Source organism: Syngnathus floridae, chromosome 11 (genome assembly GCF_059516105.1).
Source record: "Syngnathus floridae isolate MCC-2025c chromosome 11, RoL_Sflo_1.0, whole genome shotgun sequence".
NCBI classification, from domain to species: domain Eukaryota; kingdom Metazoa; phylum Chordata; class Actinopteri; order Syngnathiformes; family Syngnathidae; genus Syngnathus; species Syngnathus floridae.
The window spans coordinates 7,937,181-7,953,220 of NC_142423.1; the positions used below are offsets into that span (position 1 = coordinate 7,937,181).

The 16,040-nt window shown below is 44.1% G+C and overlaps 3 protein-coding genes across 7 annotated transcripts in view; 1 reads left to right on the forward strand and 2 right to left on the reverse strand.

The window, feature by feature from the left end:
• bsnb (bassoon (presynaptic cytomatrix protein) b) overlaps positions 1 to 950 on the reverse strand; it is a 39,629-nt gene extending 38,679 nt beyond the window's left edge. For all 5 annotated transcript variants that reach the window (XM_088389787.1, XM_088389786.1, XM_088389784.1 and 2 more), the window contains exon 1: positions 577 to 950. In XM_088389787.1, coding sequence (XP_088245913.1) covers positions 577 to 758 — 182 coding nt within the window. In that variant the 5' untranslated portion in view covers positions 759 to 950. The remainder of the gene's footprint in view (positions 1 to 576) is intronic.
• A 499-nt stretch (positions 951 to 1,449) lies between these two features.
• On the reverse strand, positions 1,450 to 7,021 carry bap1 (BRCA1 associated deubiquitinase 1). Its single transcript, XM_088389895.1, has 17 exons — positions 6,809 to 7,021; positions 6,502 to 6,531; positions 6,332 to 6,386; positions 5,948 to 6,080; positions 5,747 to 5,866; positions 5,270 to 5,331; positions 5,032 to 5,174; positions 4,868 to 4,946; positions 4,665 to 4,788; positions 4,427 to 4,568; positions 4,182 to 4,351; positions 3,721 to 3,854; positions 3,165 to 3,628; positions 2,778 to 3,010; positions 2,607 to 2,699; positions 2,443 to 2,515; positions 1,450 to 2,253 (listed from the first exon to the last, which is right to left on the reverse strand). Exons 1-17 carry the CDS (start codon positions 6,843 to 6,845, stop codon positions 2,120 to 2,122), a joined length of 2,226 nt encoding a protein of 741 aa, XP_088246021.1. The 5' UTR covers positions 6,846 to 7,021; the 3' UTR covers positions 1,450 to 2,119.
• A 184-nt stretch (positions 7,022 to 7,205) lies between these two features.
• Positions 7,206 to 16,003, forward strand: rad54l2 (RAD54 like 2). Its single transcript, XM_088389894.1, has 22 exons — positions 7,206 to 7,341; positions 8,011 to 8,242; positions 8,380 to 8,632; positions 8,723 to 8,859; positions 8,949 to 9,089; positions 9,252 to 9,484; positions 9,548 to 9,730; positions 9,824 to 9,957; positions 10,026 to 10,222; positions 10,291 to 10,633; positions 10,721 to 10,898; positions 10,992 to 11,189; positions 11,283 to 11,401; positions 11,476 to 11,591; positions 11,720 to 11,819; positions 11,902 to 12,107; positions 12,176 to 12,348; positions 12,436 to 12,632; positions 12,719 to 12,903; positions 13,011 to 13,100; positions 13,193 to 13,285; positions 13,498 to 16,003. The coding sequence occupies exons 2-22, from the start codon at positions 8,062 to 8,064 to the stop codon at positions 14,469 to 14,471; spliced, it is 4,431 nt and encodes a 1,476-aa protein (XP_088246020.1). The 5' UTR covers positions 7,206 to 7,341; positions 8,011 to 8,061; the 3' UTR covers positions 14,472 to 16,003.
• Positions 16,004 to 16,040: the final 37 nt, after the last annotated feature.

Below are 16,040 nucleotides of genomic sequence, written 5' to 3' on the forward strand. Positions count from 1 at the left end.
ATGCTGTCAGACTTGTACATTTGTCATCTTACACAGCAGTGACACAACGATCCAGACGTTGCCTCAGCAGGCGAGGTAGAGTTCTCGGAATGACTTTGACATTTTATGGAAATGTTGCCGACGTATGTACGGGGGAAATGAAGGAAACTGAACGCTCACTTTTACTCGAAATTGCGTCACATCGTTGCGGAAATCACCTGCACAAATGTGGCTCATTCATTCATGATTCGATAGCGAAGCCCGAGGACAGGCGCCGTGGAAAGGGGCGTAGAAATGCCCGTATGAACGCCGAACTGTTTTACGTTGTACTGATGTTCAAGTCGAAAGAGCCTGTATGCTAACACGTTAGCGATGGCTAATGAGCAGGTTGTTTTGGGGGGGACGAAAAGACAGCAAATTTCATGTCAGGGTGGGTGGCGAATTGAGTTGACAAGGTTATTGAAATAAATAATTAAGCACCCATTAGAGTCTATCTCCACACGCAGTCGCTCGGTGCTACAGCTCCAGTCCACGCAAGCCACTCGCCGCGTAACCTCCCTTGTCATCTGACCACACTTTTTTAGCTCGATCGGCTACCTGTTAATACCCGGGCCGGGTCCAGTGCCACTTCCTCCGGCAGGCGCTCCATTGCTCGGTTTGGTGAGCTGTCCAGAGTCGGCTGGTGCTGAAATGGAAGCCGGAGCACCCGCAGCAGGAACGGTGCATGGGCCGCCTTGTCCCGCCTGTCCCTCTCCTTCCATGCTCGCCTCGTTCCCCATCGTGTCGGCAAAGGTTCGGAGGGAGAGAAACGATGTCGTAGACGGTTCTTCGGCCGCGGGAAGAACTCGTAGAAAAGTCAGTGGTGCTCCCCTTCCGCCATCATCGCCTACAATTCAGCATCCCGCACGGAGCACGCGCGCTGGCGGACAGGGCGCGGGAGCGCGCTGACGCAATGGGTGGGAACGTGAGTGCCTAGTACGTGCGCGTTCGCGAGACTGGCTTATTTTAGGCCACACGCAAATAGCTCTTGAGCTCTTCGTGGCACATGATCGGAATCCACCGAGACCTCCTCGAGTCAGACTGCCTCTTTACGCATGATCTGCTTTTTCATTCTTTAAATCGAGAACTATTTCACAGGATGCATTATAGTTATTGTTTCCCTCACAGGGCCGTTATATGACTTTTAAATCATCTACTGTAAATTATAAACGACTTGATGTATAATTAGTTTTCAAATTGTAAGTCAAGAAAACGTGTTTGTTGAGAAATAATGATAATGCCAACATTATTATAAGGGAAGAAAATGTACCATTTTAATACAAGAAACATCAAGTAGATGAATTACTTAAATTCGCCAGACCTTGAGTTTCACACCTGTGCTTTAAAGCATTTGATCTGCATGCATTTTTAAAAATAAATAAAACGTAGACTCTTTAGAAAACCAAGAAAAAAAGAAATATGAAAAGAACAGATGGTTTGAATTGACTTTATTTCAGTATGAAATGGCACCCACAATGGTAATAACACTTGAGCTCAGGTAGTTCCTGCTGCTCAGAGTTATATATAAATATGCACAAGACACACACATACAAATATGCACATTCTTACTTCATTCTGAGATGTCTTTTAGGTTAAAAAAATGACATGATATTATTGACTTTTTACAGAAAAATAAGAATATTGCAAGTTGAAAATGTTTCCCCAAAATATCTTATTAAAAATATCCATGAAGGATTGCATTTTTTTTTTTATCTTGCAGAAGCAATTTCATGATGTATAGACATTGAATATTTTACATTTGGGAAAAAAATAAAATAAAAATCAGACTATGATCATGAGTCTGGAGAAGTTGTGTCCAAAAACTTTGTGTGACCAAAAAGACCATTCAAGTTCACTAAATTCATTTTCTTTGCTTTCATATGTACAAATGGTAAATGTCAGTTTACATTATCACTAAAACGGTCTTGCATTTATACTCACATTGTTTAAAAAAAAACTGAGCAAATAATTAGCTCAGTTTCATGAAGATTACGAAACAGGGACTAAAACGCCACAATGAACTTGATAACATGATGAAGTTCACGAGGGTGGCGATTTCTGTTTTACCATGATAATTGCGATTGATTCTTACAGCTTGACATTACTGGCGCTTGGCCTTATAAGGTCGGGAGCGTTTCCTGCGATCGGGCTTCCTCTGTTTGTGCAGGCGGCCGATGCTCACTCCCTGTCGACGACGCACCGAAATGTTCTGCTCAACCAGGCTGGCGAGCATCCCTGCAGAGATCAACCAATTTAAAGTGAAATTATACAGCAGAAGGCCACGATAGGACTCGTGTTGGTTTTTTTAAGTATGCAAATTTTTTTCAAATGATCATTAGTGCGGGTATTTTTGGATATGTGAGGCAAGTTCGTGTGGTAACATTCACATGGATGGAATCGGACAAACGAGAGGACGATATTTACCTTCTTGGGCCAGCATTGATATGAAGGTGCAAATGAATTCATCATAATTATGCGTCCTTCTCTGATCGTCAATCTGCATAAAAGAAGACAAACATTTTAATGAAAAGCCAATACGGACTGCCAGCCAAATAACACTCAAGCGGTTGTGAGTATATTAAACCCACTTTGTATTTCTTTCTTTTCTCCACTTCCTCCTTTAGAGAGACTTCATAATTGGCAATGTCTGCCTCCACGCACTTGAGCAGTGCAAGCAACTCCTGCAATTGACAGAATGGTGTCTTTGTTATTTTACTGTGCTCTAAACGCACAGCAGAAATGCTCATTTTTGGACTTACTTTTGGTGAGTACTTATCCCCCGGGGGCTTGCTGTCAGCAGCAGGCTCGGGAGCGTCGAGCTTTTCCTTGCTAGATTTCACATCTTCGCCATCTTTGTTTTCCTCCTCTTCCTCTTTTTTCACCTCCACAGATGGTCCCTTGTCCTTCTCATCTGTCGTTTCCTTCTCAACTTGATCTTTGTCCTTTATCTTCTCAGGACTGCAAGGCGGCTTAACTGCATCTAAAGCCACATCTATAGAAAAAATATGGACTATGTAACGTTGTTGAACAATTGAGGAGAAGAGAGACGAGAATAAATGGCCGTGTGTTTTTTTTTTCCATGCAAGTTTATACTGTATAGTATAAAAGTGAAGCTAACGTGATAGCTAAAGTACATGAATACTAACCAGATGGTGGAAGAGAATAGATGACTCCATCTTCCAGTAGATGTAGCAAGGCCATACTGACAGACGGACCCAGTTCTCTTACAGCACGATTATGTCGGGAGTCTAGTCGGAGCAACTCGTCTTCTCCGAACAGCACGCGTGACAAATGGGATGCTACGGGACTAGACGGACGTGTGGCGGCTTGCGAGCGTGCGGGTGAGCGAAGAGGCGAGTTGAAGGCGCTGCCAATCTCCGAGGCCGTGTCGGTGCTCTCGTTGCTGGGTGTGGGTGAGGGCTGCGAAGCCGACGTGATGCAAATGCCGCCGGTGCGGCCTTCGGTGCGCACAGAGAGCGGTGTGTTGAGGGATTCTTTTTTTTGGACCTCCTTCTTCAGTTTCTCAGCCAACACACCGAGAGCGATCTGGCTCTCCATTCCGGTTACGACCCTTGCTGTTCGTGATCGCAGACTTGCCTTTCGCCTGAACCTTAAAAGGAGAACGTTTAAAAAAAAATGAAATGGGAAATCTGTAAAGCAAAGAGTCAAAGAAGAGGAAGGATCAATCAGGAGGAAAATAACCTTGTTGATGCTCCAACAACAGATTCTGTGACTTCCTCCTCATCCTCGTAGTCATCTTCATCCTCGGAGTATGCTGCTCGTACGGGTCCCAGCACTTGAGAACGTCCGACGCCGGCAGCGAGATCCTCCTCTTCCTGTCAATCAAAGCATCCTAATTTTATGGCTTGCGGCAGCTGAAGTGCAGCTGAAGTGCTTTCAACGCATGACAGATGCTTTAAAAAAATAAAATAAAAAATAAAAAAGTTCCCAATATTGGCTGACATTGTCCTATAGGTGGCAGTATTTATCATTTTACAAATACTTGATCTGGTATTCAGATTCATATCAGTCCATTATTTTTCCATGTGTCACTGCATGCCATTTGTTCGTTCCTAATCACACAGAACTGTTGTTCCATATTGGCAAAAGGTGAGTATACATTAAACATTTACGCGCATTGGACAACCCCCCTCCCCCCTCACCTGCATCGGTGACTTGGCGTAATTGTGATTGTCGAGGAAGGCGGGCAAGCGTTGAACGATTGGATTGGCGACTTGCTGTGAGCCTCCTCCGGGTGCTTTTCCTGTGGCCTTCGTGTTTCCTGAAGAAATGGGGGCAGCTTTTGATTTCCCTCTTGACTCATCAACGGAATCTATAAAGGAGATAGTATTGTATTTAAAATTCCTCCTTTTGGTGTCTAAAAAAAACTATTTCAAAGAATAGGCACCAGGAGAAGCTTGATCAACCCCTTGCGATGTTACTAGCTTCACTTCTGCTTCTTTCTTGATTGAATTGGTGCTGCTGTCAAGTGCGGAAGAGTCCTGCTGCTTCTTGTCGTGGACAAGTTCAGGTTGGGTAAGTCGGATCATCTGAAGACACAACAAAATTCATTATTTTGTTACATAGAAAATGCTTTTGATAAGGTCCAAAAGGAGAAAGTGTGCAAAAAAAAATCAATTTCCTACCTTCTGTAGACCTTCCAGAATAGTCTGTCGATTCTTCTTTAACACCTCCAGTTTGGACTCGTACTTCATCCTACGATCCGGCACCACTGCCATCAAGTTGAAGCGGATGTCGTGATATGGCTCGCTGAGAACGAGAGGAGCAGAAGCGCTGGCAGTGAAGCTTGAGGAGACGCTTATTAGCATCGACTGCTTTCAACACTCACCCAGCAGTGGCCAGGCCGATCCTCTCCATTATAACCCGCCGAGCCTTATCCGTCCATTCCTCCTCCTCTCCCCATGGGCCTTAAAGAGTTCAGCAAACAGCAATATACATTCTTTTTTACAACCTTCCGAGTGCTAAAATTCAAATAGGTACAAGCAATCTTACCGTGGTCAATAGGGTAGGCCTTGAGCCCGTCAAGCTCAAAGAGGCGATCTTTGATGGGGACATAGCTCACAAAGTGGAAGGCCTCCATAGTTCGCACTGCGCTAATCCCATTCTGTTTCTCTGGCAGGTGCCGAGGCTCCGGTCTCCATAGAAACAGAGAGAGAGAGAAACCGTTCTCAAGAAAAAAAGATTACAAAACCGGACCAAATCATTTGCAAAGTGTAATATTATATCCTACCTGGCATGGCTGTTATGTGCTCTGGCCAGCTCTGGGGCATTTCCGATGGCATAACCTTTACTCTGCAAATTAGATGCTATTTTAGACTGCTACGTAATGTTAGCAAGAGGAATCACATGCTGTCCAACACACTTATTATGGCACAGATTCTCTTTGGAACATTTTCGCACATGAACTCATTTCCTGCCAGCCCAATTAAAATGGATCTTTGACGTCTATATCCGCCAATGACAGTGAATTAATTAACTCTCTCAATCCCATACTCACATGAAATGACACTCCGATGCCATAATTTAATTATTCATATTCAAGAGGTTGCATAATTGTATTTTCAAATGCTTTCATTTCAATTGCATTTTTACGAAAAAAAAAGGGAGGATGTCATATGAATAAAGTTCTTCCATTTAAAATGGTCCATTAGGGGGGCAGTTTGGAAATAGTTAAATAAAATAAAAAATAAAAATAAATCTGACATACCTCTGGGCTGAAACCTTTTGTGAAAGCTTTCATGCGACTTAGGGTGGTGCCAAGCTCGACACCGCTGCAATTCAGAAGCACACTCAGCAAGGCATGAGTGGCACATGAATTTGGTATCAGCTAAAGTGGGGGAAAAAAATACAGGAAGTGAGAATTCATGTTATTTCGCTAATAAGATTCAAAATGTTGCTTTTGTGATACCTGATGTGCAAAGAACATATCATTAACTATCTCCTCATCAATGACAGAGGTTTCATCCACCAAAGTATTGACTTTCCTCCGGGATCGGCGCTCCTCAATCCACTTAAACAGAAAGATGAAGCCATAGACTGGGCTGAAAAAGAAAATGATGCATTCCTCAAATGTTCAAGATAAGAAACTTCTAGATATAGGAGATATATTTCATGTGTCTGAGAGGTTTCCAGGACTGTTTTCACCAGATATATATTTCAAGCCTAAACTAGATCATTTGTGACACCTTCGTGATGCACCGCAGAGAATCTTAGCATTGCATGAGGGTCTCAGGTAGAGCAATTTTTTCTCATTGTACAAATTCATTAACCCGCATTGCTTACAGAAACATACCTTTGACACTTGCTTTGAAGATCATATATTTCCTCGACCTGTACACCTTTAATACCTGCATAAAACGTGAAACACCTAATTAACACCTTTTTCGAGTAAAGAATGAGATGGGTTTGTTGCAGTACTGTCTTTAATATAATTCAAGACAACATAAAGGTTGAACTACTCACCAAAATCTTCGACTAGCAAAGTGAACAATCCTAATAATGGGAGGGAATATGCAATTAACCCAGAGTTTGATAACTCACGACAGAAAGATAAAAAGATCACTGTATATTGCGTATAACAGGGAAGATGATGGAGCTCGATTGCTCCCAAAACGCATGCTAAATAAACCAAACCAAGTGCACACCACAAACTGCATATGCCTGGTGCATAGTTGTGTCCGTAGCATCATACAATCGGAGATGAGCATCTTGAATAAATATTAAACGCCCGCTATCGTAACATTGCTGTGAATCTGTTGAAATAACTCACCTGGGTCGCTCTCGAGCTCCAGCCACCCTTTGTTCATGTTTACGTTTGCACTTGATGCAAGCTACCATTTAAGCGATTTTATTGTTCACGTCCATTGGTGGAGAGGGAGCGATCTTGATCGCGCCGATCTATTCGCCAGACAACTACAAGCTGAAGATAAACACAAAAGACAAGAATCAGCCGCCTACAAATTGCGTCATCAACAATCGACGGATTGTCACACAAAACAATTCTAATCCAATCATTTTTATGGAAATAAAAGACCAAAATAAAATGATATATATGCAGTCAGAAATAAATTAGAAGATTCCTTCAAGAAATATAGTGAGCACAAATTACTGAGGACTTTTCATTTTTTCAAACACTGGCGGAACACTACTTTGTTACATGGAACACTCGGAGGAAGGATTACACTGTAACACTGGGGGAAGAAAATTGTAAATGGGAAAAATCCAATCGCTTTATTTTTACAATTAGCCTGCAAGTGAATTGATCGGTCACTGTGCGTATTAACATCGGCATTTCCACTCACGGTAAGTTGATAAAATATGTCATTATTTATATAGTTAGCGCGTCTGCCTAGCCGAGAATATTAGCAAGCATTGCTGTCGACTAACGTTATCTGTCTCAGCGTAACACACAGCGCAAGCACATTTTCATTGTCACAATGGCAAATGAGCCTCGTTGGTTGAGCAAATGTGGGTTTCTGCAAAATAAGGCTGGATTGCTGTACTGCTACAATAAACACGAATAGTTGGGGGCGGGGGGGTTTGCATTTACGTGTCGTTTCATAACGCGTATTCGTCTGCTGCTTGAGGCAGGAAACAATTGTACTGGAGTTGAATTATTTAAGTGCAGCAAGTGTGGTTATTCTTTAGCTGTCTTGTGACGTATAGTTTGCTGTCGCTGTATCTTCCAGCGATTTCATTGTGCATCGTTTATTCAAACGTAATCAGGACAAAATGAGATTAAATTAAATAATTTAACGACAAATTTAAACGTTCTGGTATTAAAGTAAGGTTCAAGTGTTTAACTTAGGTATAGACCAAATGTCAAATAATCATGCCAATTCACACGTCTAGTAAAATATTCTATTTTGAAATTTGAAGAGGCATAGATCCATCAACAAAACGATTCTGACTTGGATTCTTCAGAGTACTATGTTGCATCAACTTTTCTTTCAAATGTTTTGTTTGTTTTAGGACCCCTGATGAAGATGTGCAGGTAATACTTTGAGAGCCCCGTAAGACGCCATGTCTGAAGAGGCCATTTCAGAAAGTGACCTGGAGGGTAGCCTTAACAGTGAAGAGGATTACCAGGAAAATGATGAAGAGGACGACAATGGCGATACAGAGGAGGGAGACGAGGAGGACGAGGAAGAAGATGAGGATGGGGAGGATGAAGACTGTGACGATGATGAGGATCTCAGTTTGGGTGAGTGTTTCTTTTCCTCAAGATCTCATGGGCAGTTTGAATTAGCTGATTTTGTCCTCAATTCACGTCACACAAAAACAGATGCCGCTTAAATCAAACTAAATCGGTATAATCCTGATATACTGTTCTCTTCAAAGAAAAACCTGCTAGTGCTACCTCAGCTACCTCTGGAGATCCTTCCTCGGAGTCACGGCCCGGATCCCAGCCGTCCTCCAGGGCGCCCTCCAGACCAAACTCTCGCTGTCAACCGGGCAGCCCAGGCAAATCGAGTCAAAGCAAGACACCTTCCAGCAAATCAAAGAAACAAAAAGCTTCTAAAGTAACCAAATCTTCCAAGCTTTCAAAACGGTCCAAGCCTACAAAGCCTGCACACATGAGGAAAAATATCAGGTGCGTGTGTAATTAATTGAGTGTTCCCAAAATTCTTTACCTTTTTGGAGACACTGAACCATCGCTTACGTTATGGTTTGACTCCAACAGAAAGCTACTGAAGGAGGACCAGCTTGAGGCTGGAACCAAGGCTGCTCAACAGGAAGAGATGGAGAGGCGGAAGCGTCTGGAGCAACAGAGGAAAGACTTCCCTACACCTGCTCCAACTTTGTTAGAGTCCCAACTAGGTTCACGATTATTTCTGATCACTGTTTATCATTTTTCAGAGTCCTTAAATTCAACTAATTATTTTTTTGAAATGCCATCATTCCGATAGTGAGCCCAACATCCTTTTTTGGAGAGGTGTCTCACTTGGTCCCCTCCCTTCTCGGTAAGCAGGATGTGATCTGCTTGGACAGCAGCGGTGATGAAGATGAAAGCATGGAACCAAAACTCCCTGAGCTGGCTATTAGAGATGGTAAATCAGATCGTAGTTCTTGTGCTATATGTACGTGGTATGTGTGTGTTACTTTACTAAATAAATACCGTACCTCAGATTGACTAGTACTTAGAAAAACAATTCATGAAATAATTCTATTTTAATGACACTGACTCATGGCTCTGTTTATGGTCGGCGCAGATATAATTGAACTGAGCTCCGGGGACGAAGACACCTTGCAGATAAGCAGCGAGTCGGGCGATGAGGACGACGAGAGCCCCGGCGGCACAGAGGAGAGCAGCGGAGCGCACATCAATGACGCTCTGAACTTGCCTGATGCCCAGGGCCGCGTGATGGTTAATATCAACCACCCCGCGGAGGAAAAGGACATTTATCTCGCACCGCAGCTGGCCAAGGCTGTCAAACCTCACCAGGTAATGCCAAAAGTTTCCTCCAGTGTGTCACTGTGACATTTTTTCCACTTATCTTTCCCCCAGATTGGTGGTATCAGGTTTCTGTATGATAACTTGATTGAGTCGCTGGAGCGTTACAAGAGCAGCAGTGGTTTTGGTTGCATCCTCGCTCACAGCATGGGGCTCGGCAAGACATTGCAGGTCATTTCCTTCATTGACATCCTGCTGCGGAATACCGAGGCTCACACCGTTTTGGCAATTGTTCCTGTGAGTATTTCGAGTGGTGACTGCGTAACTCTTGCTCTTTTTTTTTACCTTCGTAATATTATTTAGCTTCAACTCATGTTGCCGAAATTCTAGGTGAACACACTTCAGAACTGGCTGGCAGAGTTCAACCTGTGGCTCCCACCGCAGGAAGCGCTTTCCCCCGACACCGACCCCAATTTGTTTCTCGGACGTACATTCAAAGTTCAAATTCTAAACGATGAGCACAAGTATGTGAGCACGACACGTCCCGTCCCGATGTTTGCTCTGTTTGTCATCGTCCATGTGTGTCCGACAGAACTACCATGGCACGGGCCAAGGTGGTGGAGGACTGGAGCCAAAATGGAGGCGTGTTGCTAATGGGCTACGAGATGTACCGCCTTCTCACAATGAAGAAGAGTTTTGTCACAGGCAAGAAAAGGAAATCAAAGAAGCCTGTCGGGCCTGTCATCATTGATCTAGATGAGGAAGATAGACAACAAGAACTCATGAAAGGTGGGCAGAACTCCATCAATGGATGTTTAATATACAAGTGCAAATCAATACATTCAATTTGTATTTAGGTATCGAAAAGTCCATTCTACGACCCGGTCCGGATGTGGTGATCTGTGACGAGGGCCATCGCATTAAGAACTACCACGCCAGCACGTCACAGGCTCTGAAGAATATCCGTTCGAGGCGCAGAGTGGTTCTGACGGGTTATCCGTTGCAGAATAATCTCATTGAATACTGGTGCATGGTTGATTTTGTCAGGCCGGACTTCTTAGGCACGCGGCAGGAGTTCAGCAACATGTTTGAGCGGCCCATTCTGAACGGGCAATGTATGGATAGTACGCCTCAAGATGTTCGCTTGATGCGGTACCGTAGCCATGTGCTGCACAGCCTGCTGGAGGGTTTTGTCCAGAGGTGAGCAGGTTCCCTTGGCAGTCTATTTTTGGAAGAAAAATAGCTAGCGCGCACGCTCATTGTCTTTTTTCATTTCCGGCTTTACAGACGAGGCCACGATGTTCTGCAGGACCAGCTTCCCATTAAAATGGAGCACGTGATCTTGGTGCGGCTATCTCCCATACAGAAAGCGCTTTACACTGAGTTTATGAATCGCTTCAGAGAGGCAGGAAATAATGGTTGGCTTGGTCTAAACCCCCTAAAGGCCTTTTGCGTATGCTGCAAGGTAAGACTTCCGAATCAAACGTTTTTTTCCCCATGCAGGATTGCATCATGTGACTTTGATCAATAAAACTCTTTTTTTCTATCTTCACATTAGATCTGGAATCACCCAGACGTGCTTTATGAAGCTGTACAAAAAGAGAATCAGGCAAACGAGCAAGACCTGGACCTCGACGACATCGCCGGCGGTCCCAAAGGCAAAGTGTCGGAGTCCGGCAACAGCAAAGCCAATAACGTTCCGCCGCTGCTCAATCCCTCGCAGGATCGAAGCAATCAAGTCATCACTTATGAATGGGTACCACGTCACCTTCATAAGCATTCGTTCTCGCCACGACTGCTTTGAAAAACGCCCAGTTGTCATTTACAGACGCTCTTCTTTCTGTCACAGGCAAAGGAAATCATGTCAAACTACCAGATAGGACTTCTGGAAAATTCTGCCAAAATGGTGCTGCTCTTTCATTTGATCGATGAAAGCGTCAGAAGAGGAGACAAGATTTTGGTCTTCAGGTAAAGATTTGAAATGAATTTGTTGCTCAAAAAAGCTCACTCACTTGGTCTAATATCTCCTCCTCCCTTGCCAGTCAAAGCTTGTCCACCCTGACAGTCATTGAGGACTTCTTATCAAAGAGACCCATTCCATCACAAGACGCCACCGAGTCTCAGAACCCCAACTGGGTTCGGAATGTCAATTATTATCGTAAGTTTTGTGTTCTTCCAAGTCACAATGAATTGAAGGTGAAGCAGCGTACAACATTAGGAGGAGCACTGATCATGAAAAATAGATTAACTGCTGTTTGAATGTAACAAAATAATGTCTTTGCGTAGGACTGGATGGGAGCACTTCTTCCTCTGAACGAGAGCGGCTAATTAATCTGTTTAATGACCCAGAGAATACCAAATCGTTCCTCTTCCTGCTGTCTACCAGGTGTGTGTCACACTTCTTCCTGCATCATTTTTGTCACTTCTCTTTTGTAAATTTTTTGTCCCAAATGTTCTCCTTCTGCCAGAGCGGGTTGCCTGGGTGTGAATCTGATCGGAGCGAACCGCGTCGTTGTGTTCGACGCCTCCTGGAACCCGTGTCATGACGCCCAGGCGGTGTGTCGGGTGTACCGCTACGGTCAAAAGAAACCTTGCTACATTTACCGCCTGGTTTGTGATTTTACCTTGGAGAAGAAGATCTACGATAGACAGGTCTCCAAACAGGGCATGTCCGGTAAGCAATCGGAATTGTTTTCCCCGCACTGGCCGAGTTCAATGCTTGAAACGCCCCGTTCATTGCAGACCGCGTCGTGGATGACCTGAACCCGACGCTGAACTTTACTCGAAAGGAAGTGGAGTCACTGTTGCATTTTGTTGAGGAGGAACCTGAAGCTAACAAGATCAATATGAGAGATTTGGAACAAGAGCCGGTCATTTATGCAGCCTGTCAGCTTTACCCGCACTTCATCACTAAAGTACGATCACCGTCCTGTTGTGTGATTGAGCTGACGGTTTGTCGGATAGGTTTAGAAGAGTTTCTTTCTCTCCTTTTGTCGCTACAGCAACCTTTCCAACACGAATCTCTGTTAGTGGACCGGAAGGAATCCAAACTGACCAAAGCGGAGAAGAGAGCGGCCAAAAAAAGCTACGAGGATGAAAAGCGAGCCTCGGTGCCCTACTCTCGTCCTTCCTACGCGCCTTATTATCCAAGCAGCAACCACGCGCTTGCCAACTTACCTGCCTTCAGTCAGCGCGGCTGGTGAGTTCCAAGTCAGCCTTTTGTCGTATTTGATGGAGCAGCTCGCAAACGTTGCTGCATTTGTTTTTCAACGTTCTTATTTCCAGGCGTGCTATGGCCCGGCCTGACGACAAGCCAGTAGCGAGCGTGAGGCCCATCCAGTCAACCCCGATCCCCATGATGCCTCGCCAAGTTGTCATGGGCATGGCGGGAGCGAGCTCTCCTGGCAGTTTACCTGTCAATTTCCTGCAGAAGGCCGGAGTTCACGTTCAGCGCATTGTCACCACAACTGGTACTGTGTCAAATACATCGTAGCATGCAATTAGTTAACATTCAATATGTAGTGTTGGTAATCGTTTTGGCCCGAGTTTCAAAATGTACTGTGTAAAAAATCTCCAGACATTCTCATCCCGGGAACCAACAGCACAACAGATGTCCAAGCTCGAATTCGCGCTGGCGAGAGCATCCATGTGATCAGAGGATCGAAAGGTGGATGTAATAATCATGTTCATTCTGTGTTTGTTACGCGTGTACTGCGTCCATCATCTGATGTTTTTTTTTTTTTTTTTTTTTTGCTACAGGTACTTACATAAGGACGAATGATGGAAGAATTTTTGCAGTTAGATCTGGAAAAATCAGTCGGCCTTTCGCCGGGGGCGCCACTGTTTCAAGAGGTACACACACATCGTGATTTATTGTTGTAATTAAACAACAGGTTCCGCCTGTTGGTATTCTGAGTAGAGGGAGGCGAGTGGAGTTTTATTTGCACCGGTGGCTGAAGAATATAAATGATTAGACCACAACACATTTTCTTCATGTTTACTGATGGGATTGTTATTTTGCTAAATGTAGCATTGGGAAAAATGCTTGTCCCTCCTTTCCGCAGACGGCCAGCGATCTGTGATCCATCCACTCAGTAATGGCTGCGCATCTCCCAGGGAGCAACTGCAGCACTCACCTGACATCGACGTTGACGTGGAGCAGCAGTCCTCATCCCCCTTGAACGCCGAGCTTCTTCGTGAGCTCAGCCACTACACGGCATCCACCAGCGACAGCGCCGGCGGCGTGCGAAACCAACTCTCCGATGTGTCCGTCGCTGCCACGGGAGATCGAGGCAGCCTGATTCCAGATCTCCGGCCTCCGCTCGACGACGACCTGCTGAGTTCCACTTTTGAGACGCAAGGGGTGAAACGCAAGCACACTGAAAGTCAAGGCGCCACGGCCAAACGGACTCCGGCCGCATCGCATTTTCCCGGATTGTCCTTGAATTCCAGTGGGCTCAGTTTTCCACCAGTGAGTCTGAACTCTTCCTCACTGTTGGGAAACTTGGGGAATATGACTCACCCTCTTCTGATGGGTGGAAGTAGTGGGTCCTCATTCCTTCAGACGCCGGGACAAACACTGGCCGACCTACAGAACATGTTCCCTTCCGCACCGGGCAACGGACAACTTCCTCCCCTCTCGTCATCGGCTCTACCCACAGCCCTCTCCCCGTCCTCCAACACCATTCCAATACCGTCTGCATCATCATCGACGACTACTTCCTCACTGCCGTCGGGTTCTCTGCCACCATATTTGATGAGCCCCAATGTGGCGGGCCTGCTTTCATCGGGATTCCCTATGAACTACAGCCAGTCGTTGCTCCCCGAGCCCAGGATGTTTCCCGGCCCACTTCTCTCTGGGTCGGCGGGCTTCCCCGCAGCAAACTCGGCTTTGAATACGTCCGGCTTCCTCTCACATTACAGCAATCCAACATCCAGCCTGTTAGGAGCGGCTCTAACCCAACCTGACAGGTATCAGAGTGCAGAGAATGGAGGTGATAGTTCAGATGATGATGTCATAGAGGTGACGGGACACTGAATATTCACACAGGAGCCGACGAACACAAAGTTTAATTATGGCGAGACTGATCAAAATGGGATGTGATTTGACAAATTATAGTCCTGCTAAAATTGATCCCACACATGCCAATACAAAAGGGAGTTTTATTCAACGTAAAAATTTGTGACTGACTTCTTGCACGTAAAACTCCCTTTGTGTTGGATTTGCTGAGAAATCTGTAGCGGCACTCACTGGATTTCCTTCAGATTTGATTTCAAACCACGCAAAAACTCACTGAAGGACATATACTGTTTTGACAGCCCAGAGATTGAGGGGAAATAAAAAATCCATCCAAAAACTGAAAGATTTCAGTCTGCAGAAATGTGTAGCATCCCTGATTGAAGAAATTGTGTTTCCATGACTCGTCATGTAGATATCTGTAGATAACAGTTCTTGTCACTGTTTATATCTCAAGTTAAATTCTGTTCAGTGTGTAGGGAGGTGTATAATTACAGCATATATGAAGATAACCGATGCGTTGATTTTATTATGATATTGGGAGGGGGTCACTTTTTTTTCGTCAACACTCAAATGAATGTATCTGAACTTGTCCTCAGTAACACACTCTTGTGTTCTGTCATATTTAGCCTTAAATAACACAAAGAGGTCTTGAGTGCTCTGATTTTTAACTAGGTACTTTTTTTTTTTACTATTGTGATAACAAATGTGAACACGCTTTTGTTTCCTACAACAAGAACCAATAGCAACACTCATTTGATATTTGCGAAGCCTGGCGAAAAGCAAACATTTCCCATCATGGTATGCGTGTATTCCATGTCAAGGTCTGCATCAGAACATTCACACTCGCTGGTCAGGTGGCGCTGTGGGCTTCGCCAGCTAACCGGTTGCGATGGCTTCCTGTGTAAGTAGTTCCTGTTAGTGGTGTGTTAGGTCTCTTCTGCTCTCGAGCCATGTGTCTTTTGTTATGTTGTGATGACACCGCACTGGTGTTTAGATTTAGGAATCTGTTTGCAAAACAGACTGACATGGTGGTTTTATTAGCCTTTAGAAAAGATGGGAGAGCATGAGACTATAAAACAAACTGTAAAGATAGTTTTACAGTAGACTATTAGATTGTCGAGGGTGGGGTTCAATATTTTTTTTTTTCTCAGCCAGTCTTGGAATCTTGTAAAGTGGCTCTGAAAGGTGGATAATGGAAAAGATGCAGATCCCATGTTTATATTTGTACTCTTGAAGTTGGCTATCATTGCTTTGTTTAAATCTGTTGTTTTATGTTTAGTAATATCATCTTCATGGATTGGATATTTAATTTTTTTTTTTTTACTTTTTATAATTTCATCATGTACTCCTAATAGTAGCTTCCCTCATTTCAGTATTTGTAGTGTCTGAAATGTATTTATTTTTTTTATCACCTTATGTTCTTTTAGGTGGCTGATCCATGCCACATAGACTAAAGCAGAAAATGGCTGTTATCAATGTTATTTTAAAATTAAAACACTCTATTGTGTGAATAAACAGTGTTTTCTTTTTAATAAAATAACAGAATGGCATCTGAAAAATGTAATTTTTGCCCACACTTGAAACATC

Excerpts from the sequence above, each read along its gene's own strand:
- bap1 (XM_088389895.1), bottom strand. The coding sequence starts at position 6,845 with ATGAACAAAGGGTGGCTGGAGCTCGAGAGCGACCCAG. Across the intron at positions 5,175-5,269 it reads GCACATAACAGCCATGCCAG|ACCGGAGCCTCGGCACCTGC; the intron begins GTAGGATATAAT and ends GTTTCTATGGAG. Across the intron at positions 4,352-4,426 it reads GGTTGATCAAGCTTCTCCTG|ATTCCGTTGATGAGTCAAGA; the intron begins GTGCCTATTCTT and ends TCTCCTTTATAG.
- rad54l2 (XM_088389894.1), top strand. The coding sequence starts at position 8,062 with ATGTCTGAAGAGGCCATTTCAGAAAGTGACCTGGAGGGTAGCCTTAAC. Across the intron at positions 9,731-9,823 it reads CCGTTTTGGCAATTGTTCCT|GTGAACACACTTCAGAACTG; the intron begins GTGAGTATTTCG and ends CCGAAATTCTAG. Across the intron at positions 9,958-10,025 it reads ATTCTAAACGATGAGCACAA|AACTACCATGGCACGGGCCA; the intron begins GTATGTGAGCAC and ends TGTGTCCGACAG.